Genomic DNA, 7473 nt, shown 5'->3' with positions numbered 1-7473 from the left:
GGGCATCCCTGCCTGCAACGTATGAGATAGACAATGTTGGCTGAGTCACATGAGTACCTGCCATGTACAAAGTGGGAGGTGTTCCCACGCATAATAGTGGTATCTATGTCCACAATCTGACACGTTTTGCAGCGTCCACCGTGACAGGGTTGTATGGAGTTGTCCTGAGAGCCGGGCAGTTTGCTATGAACAATGATCTGTTTGAGGTTTGGTGGTTGTTTAAAGGCAAGTAGTGGAGATGTAGGGAAGGTCTTGGTGAGGTGCTCATCTCCATTGATAATGTGTTGCAGGTCACGAAGAACATGGCGTAATTTTTCAGCCCCTGGGAAGTACTGAACAACGAAGGGTACCCTGTCAAAGATATAAGATAATTATGGTGATTCAGGGCTGTTTGTCCCATCTTAATTAATCATTCCAAGAACTCCAGTGTTTCTGACTTGAAATGTCTAATTGTTTCTTAAATGATTCCAGAGCTTTTACATACATTCTTCCATCTGGGAGTCTTTTTCAAACATCTTGTCATAATTAAATCAGGTGCTTCTTGCTCCCCATGTTAAATGAATGGCTTGTGCTTTTGAAGGTTACTTTGAATGCATTTTGTACACATTCTGTTATTTCTGTCCAAATCAATGTGCAGATATGGTATTTCTCTTGCCACAAGCTTTCATGATTTGCAACACATTCCTCTTAAATTATTATTCAACTGCTGTATATAACATTCACCAAAGTATTATGCACTGTTTGGTTTGCCTGGAATGATTCCAGGGCTGATACTAATGTACATATGGATGGCTTCACCATTCATAATGTCAACTATTATTAATATAATCGCTCCCTTCTTTCATTTCTTTTTAAAATATCCTTTACATACCATCCGAACCCCATCTAAACTGCAACTGGGACCGTGCAATTTCCTGCCATGCCTTTCCTTGCTCCATTTTCTCCCTCCAATTCCACCCTTTAGCTGTAATACTGTAAGCTTTGGCACAAAGATAACTTGTTTGGTTGGCCGTTTCCTCAGAACTATCGATGCAATCACTTCTAGTGACTTAACATCGTTACCTAAGGCATCTAATGCCTTAATCATCACTCTACCTCTATGACCATTTTATATTTCAATTTGGTCCACCCCACCTTACTCGTTCAAATTCTTCTGCCAGTTCAAACGTTCTGGTCACACCTTTCTTATTTAAAAACAAAAGTCACTTTCAGATATTTGTTTGGCAGTTTCAGTGTTTTCTTTTGTTTGAATCAGTGTCCCAACATTTAATGTCATGAAATAAATCAGGACCTTCTATTTCTCCTCTTCTAATTGGTCTACTATGAAGCAAACCAACAAATGCAATGCGACCTTTATATATATTATCCATTTTTATGTTTTTTAAAAAATACCAAGGTCGTGTTAACTGGGCTGACTGTGACCCAATGCAGCTCTGCAAAGTGGGAGCTTGGGTGACATCATGATGATTGACAGATCGTCCGGTGACCTTTCACACCAAGATGGCGGCCCCCATGTTAGTGCCGAAGTTTTGGAAACCAGGTAAAAAAATGAAATATTGAAAGGAATGAGTTAAAATCCGGAGCGGCAGCGGCGGGGGGACATTGCTGCGCAGCGGCAGGTAGCCCGTAGAGCCATAAATTAAAGAAAAACTTTCACATTTTAATACGAAGAGGACGGCTGTCAGCTGCTGCAGAATGGACGTTATTTCAATTTGGAAAAGGGACTATCGCAGGAAGGTGCCCGGGGAATTGGTTATGGTAACTTTGTCTCGACGTTTAAACACCCGACAGGGTTTCCTGATCGCTCTCCATCCCCAATGTCATTTTGTTGCCATGTTTATTCTTGCCCTGGCCGACCTCTCGGGCAGGATTGAGTCTCTGACTGACCCCTTCCTGGTCTGAAGGGCTTGTGATGGCATTATAAAGAAATTGCATAAAATAAAAGAAAATCACTGCGAATGCTGGAGATCTGAAGTAAAAAGAGGAAATACCGGAGGCACTCGGCAGGTCTGGCAGCATCTGCGGAGAGGGAAACAGAGTTAATATATCAAGTTCGAAAATTCTCTGAAGATGCTGTTGAGTGCTTCCAGTATTTACTCTTTATATTTAAGATCTCCAGCATCTGCAGTAATTTACTTTTGTTTTTATGCAATTTCCTTATAGTGCGATCACAAACAACAGTTTGCAAATTGCTTTGCCTGGGGTCTATAACGAAATTATTCATATCAAATTTAAAATAAAATGCTGAAGGAACTCAGCAAGTCTGGCAGAATCATTTGGAGTGCTGAAGAAGAGGCACATTGAACTTGAAACATTAATTCTGTATCTTATTCCACAGATGCTGTCTGACTTGCTGAGTTTCTTCAGCACTTTTTTTGTCTTTAATTTTTTAATAGGAATTTATGGTTAAGAAACCTCAGGTACTGAGCAGTTTGTAAACAGTTGAATGATTAAAAACCCAATGAACTTCAATATGTTTGTAACTGGCCTCTTCTGAGATTCCTATGTTGCAATGAAGGATGGAGTTTTCCTTTTCTGACTGACCTTAATTAAACATTTATGTCTAGGAGCAGCAGCAGTGGACTCACTGTGTTTCCTTTGTTCCATGTGACTTTCTGGAAATGCCCAAGTTCTCTTTTCCACCAGTGATGATTACATGACTGAGAGTGTGATTCCCATGGTTAATCTTAGGTGGAGTTCCTGTCCTACTGTCATTGTATGTCTACCTAATACAAATTGGCTGTAATGTTTCAAGAAGGCAGCTTCTCAAAGGTTGCCATAAGTGCTGGCCCACGTTCCATGAATGAATAAAAGCCCCCATCCTATTGCTTAGTGAAGCAATGTATTGGAGTATCATCATGTTGGGAATGAGAGCACAGGGGCCATATTATATGATGAGTATTCCAAAAGTCCAAACTAACAGTTTGGAGACATGAATTGAAAAATCATGATGAAAATTAGGGAATTTAAATTCAATTAAGTTAATAAATCTGGAATTTAAAAATAGTATCAGTAATGGAACTAGTGGATTGTTGTAAAATTCCATCTCATTCACTAATATCCTTTTGGGAAGGAACTCTGCCTTCCTTAACTCACCTGGCTAACATGTGACTCCAGATCACTGCAAAGGACTGTAGTTTGCTGTTAACAGATTAGCCTAACGCGCCATTTGGTTGTCTTCAAGATTCCAGCTCATCAGGACCTTCCTAAAGGAAATTAGAGATGGACAATAAATGCTCTGCCAGTGCTACCCACATTCTGTGAACAAATTGAAATAAAATATTTTGATGAGTTTGGATTCCAAGCCACTTTGAAACATGAATCCTAGCAATCCAACTGAAATTTCCTTGGTTGGTTTTCTGTCTGGCTATAAAAATGAGTGTTGACAGTGGAAAGAATTTATATTTGTGAGATGACCTTCAAGAATGTCTGAAAATACTTTTATATCCAATCTAGACTTTTCAAGTCTAGTCGCTATTCTTATGTAGGAAACAGAGATTTCTCACTAAGCCTTGGTTTAAAAGCTCATCTAAAAGATGCACCACTGACATTGCAGCACTCCCTGAATGTCACCCTAGATTTGTGTGCTCAGTTTTCTGGAGAACGAATTGAACCAACTTACCTTTTGATTAAGCAATACAAATGATGAATCTAAACCAGGGCTGATGTTCTTAAAGAGATCAGGACTGGCTATTATTGTAGGATTATGCCTTTAGACTATAAAGGTATGAGGGGCCAAATGGTCTTTATTCCTTTTTCTTATGGTTTGTAAGATCCTATCTTCATTCAATTCTGGGACAGTGGAGGCGAAAGCCATATTTCTGACAGGTGACACGTTATGACCATAGTGAATAATGGGTAAGACTGAAAAGTATCTTGTGATCAACTAATGAGTTAAATACCTCCTCTAATTGTTGAGAAAGTTCGCAGGTTAAAACACATACTTTGGCAGGAATGTGAGTTCTTCAGGAGGGAAATGAGAAGGATTGCATTTTTATTTCAAATAAAAAGGCTGATTTTAAAATTGGGTTTCACTGTATCCCATTGTTTAGGTACCGAGGGACCTGGTGTGGGTTTATCTGAGGAGCGAGTGAGTTCTGCAGAATCAAGTGACACTGCAGTGATTTACAATCGATATGCATCCCTCTCTATAGAACAACAGAGGCAAAAGCTTCCTATCTTTAAGGTATATTGATAATAATTTATATTTATTATGTCTGACATCCATTCTTAAGTTTACTTCTAGGAATGTAATTATTTCTGCTGTTTCTGTTTCTCTTTTCTCCCTACTGATGCAGCCACACCTGCTGAGTTTCTCCAGCAATATATATTTTTGTTTCAGATCTCCAACATCTGCACTTCTTTGTCTTTTTGTATTATTTATGCTTGTTTGACAGATGAATTATTTTGGCTAGTTTTTATCTTTTCCTTAATAAAGGACAAGCAAGTCTTTTTCAGTTTTATTTTCTTGAGTGGAGGCTTTTTAAAAATGATAAATATTTCAGTTTTATCATATTTTCCACAAGGATGTAGCATTTAAATTATGGTAATAATGAGAAATATCTGACAGCTCCACATAGCCAACTAAAAAGTTTTGTTGTCTGTCATGGACAAAAGGGAAAGGGGGGTGAATTTAGGTTATGATTGTTTTTTCACTCTCAAACATGAGACAGCAAGGTGGTATTTAGTTGAATCCTTTCAGTTTTTACACTCGTCCCTTATTGAGATAAGGCAAAGCATGTTCTGTAAACCAGTTTTTCTCAGAATACAACTTTGAAATAAACCTAAGGCAAGGTCCTTTTAAATTAAAATGAAATGTAAGGTTTATTAACAAACATTAAAATTGCAAGGAATTGCTTAGCTATTTTATTCACAGAAAGCACGCAAGGTAGAAAGAAAGGGAAGGAATGCCAACATATTGATTTATTTTTTAAAAAATTAACAATGTTGGTGTTCATTTATATTAATTGGAGTCAAAGGACAAAAAGCCAACTATCGATGTTCTGTGTTCCAACTGCATCGAGCCAGCTGTAGACAGGGGGAAACATCATGACCCAAAATGCTAAAAAGAGCACTGATGCTTTTACAGTTACCTGGTCACCAAGAAATGGAAGTTAATTTCTTCCAATTGGGAGTCAGTTGGCTGATCTCAGAATAATTCTTTCCCTAGGAGTTGGGATGCATTTGGATGGCACTTGAAGTTTTGTATTATGCAATACAATCTTTGTATTTTCTTTCTTATACTCAGGGCGGCACGGTGGCTCAGTGGTTAGCACTGTTGCCTCACAGCACCAGGGTCCCAGGTTCGATCCCAGCCTCAGGCAACAGTCTGTGTAGAGTTTGTACATTCTTCCTGTGTCTGCGTGGGTTTCCTCTGGGTGCTCCGGTTTCCTCCGGGTGCAGGTCAGATGAATTGGCCAAGTTAAATTGCCCATAGGTTAGGTGCATTAGTCAGAGGGAAATGGATCTGGGTGGGTTACTCTTCAGAGGGTTGGTGTGGACTTGTTGGGGCGAAGGGCCTGTTTCCACACTGTAGGTAATCTAATCTAAAAGTAATCTAATCTAGTCCAGTTTGGCAGCAGGTATCTGAGATGCTTTGTGATGCTTTTGAGAAAGAGAGATGAAGGGAAGGCCTTTTATCTGCTAAAGCCTGGAGCTGCTCTTCTCATAATGTTAAGATAAGATTTAGAATTCCAGGGTTGTATATTTAAGCAATTCAACAAGCTCTGATTTCAGTCATGTGACAAAAACATTTCATAGAACAGTTCAGCACAGTACAGGCCCTTTGGCCCTTGATGCTGTGTCAAGCTTTTGTCCTACTCTAAGATCAGACTAACCTACATACCCTTCATTGTACTATCTTCCACGTACCTATCCAAGAGTCGCTTAAATGTCCCTAATGTATCTGACTCTACCACCACTGCTGGCAGTGCATTTCACACACCCCACTCTCTGTGTAAAGAACTACCTCTGACATCTCCCCTGGGCGGCATGGTGGTTCAGTGGTTAGCACTGTTGCCTCACAGCACCAGGGACCCAGGTTCGATTCCTGCCTCAGGCGACTGTCTGTGTGGAGTTTGTACATTCTCCCCGTGTCTGTGTGGGTTTCCTCCGGGTGCTCCAGTTTCCTCCCACAGTCCAAAGATGTGCAGGTTAGGTGGATTGGCCATTCTAAATTGCCCATACTGTTAGGTGCATTAATGAGAGGGAGATGGGTCTGGGTGGGTTACTCTTCGGAGGGTTGGTGTGGACTTGTTGGGCCAAAGGGCCTGTTTCCACTCTGTAGAGAATGTAATCTAATCTAAACTTCCTCCAATCACCTTAACATTATGCCCCGTCATGATAGCCATTTCTGCCTGGGAAAATGTCTCTGGCTATCCACTCTATCTATGCCTTTCATCATCTTGTACACCTCTATCAAGTCACCTCTTCCTCCTCCTTCGCTCCAGCGATAAAAGCCCTAGCTCCCTCAAACTTTCTTCATAAGACATGGCTTCCAGTCCAGGCAGCAACCTGATAAATCTCTTCTATACCCTCTCTAAAGGTTCCACATCCTTCCTGTAATGAGGTGACCAGAATTGTACACAATATTCCAAGTGTGATCTAACCATGGCTCTGTAAAGCTGCAGCATAACCTCGTAGCTCTTCAACTCAATCTTCCTGCTAATGAAAGCCAACACACCATACGCCTTCTTGACAATCCTATCAATTTGGGTGGCAGCCTTGAGGGATCTATGGATATGGACCCCAAGATCCATCTGTTCCCCCACAATGCCAATAATTGTGCCTTTAACCCTGTATTCTGCCATCAAATTTGACCTTCCAAAGTGAATCACTTCACACATTTCCAGGTTGAACTCCCTTTGGCACTTATGCATCCTGTCAATGTTCTGTTGCAACCTCCAACAGTCTTCCACACTATCTACCAAGCCACCAACCTTCGTGTCATCAGCAAACATACTAACCCACCCTTTCACTTCCTCATCCAAGTCATTTATAAAAATCACAAAGAGCAGGAGCCCCAGAACTGATCCCTGCGGAATACCACTGGTCACCAAGCTCCAGGCTGAATACTTTCCATCTACTACCGCCATCTGTCATAGAGTCCTAGACATGTATAGCATGGAAACTGATCCTTCGGTCCAACCCGTCCATGCCAACCAGATATCCCAACCCAATCTAGTCCCACCTGCCAGCACCCGCCCATATCCCTCCAAATCCTTCCTATTCATATACCCATCCAAATGCCTCTTAAATGTTGCAATTGTACCAGCCTCCACCACATCCTCTGGCAGCTCATTCCATACACGTACCACCCTCTGCGCGAAAAAGTTGACCCTTAGGTCTCTTTTATATATTTCCCCTCTCACCCTAAACCTATGCCCTCTAGTTCTGGACTCCCTCACCCCAGGGAAAAGACTTTGTCTATTTATCCTATCCATGCCCCTCATAATTTTGTAAACCGCTATAAGG

General features: G+C 40.9%; 1 protein-coding gene across 1 annotated transcript in view; it reads left to right on the top strand.

Annotated features, from left to right (window-relative positions):
• The first annotated feature begins 1467 nt into the window (after positions 1 to 1467).
• dhx35 (DEAH-box helicase 35) overlaps positions 1468 to 7473 on the top strand; it is a 67608-nt gene continuing 61602 nt past the window's right edge. Inside the window, exons 1-2 of the mRNA XM_043710727.1 lie at positions 1468 to 1540; positions 4053 to 4186. Coding sequence (XP_043566662.1) covers positions 1501 to 1540; positions 4053 to 4186 — 174 coding nt within the window. The 5' untranslated portion in view covers positions 1468 to 1500. The remainder of the gene's footprint in view (positions 1541 to 4052; positions 4187 to 7473) is intronic.

This window comes from Chiloscyllium plagiosum, chromosome 20, assembly GCF_004010195.1.
Source record: "Chiloscyllium plagiosum isolate BGI_BamShark_2017 chromosome 20, ASM401019v2, whole genome shotgun sequence".
NCBI lineage: Eukaryota > Metazoa > Chordata > Chondrichthyes > Orectolobiformes > Hemiscylliidae > Chiloscyllium > Chiloscyllium plagiosum.
Note: the sequence above shows the minus strand (reverse complement) of the source record. Positions and strands in the feature narration are given on the sequence as shown.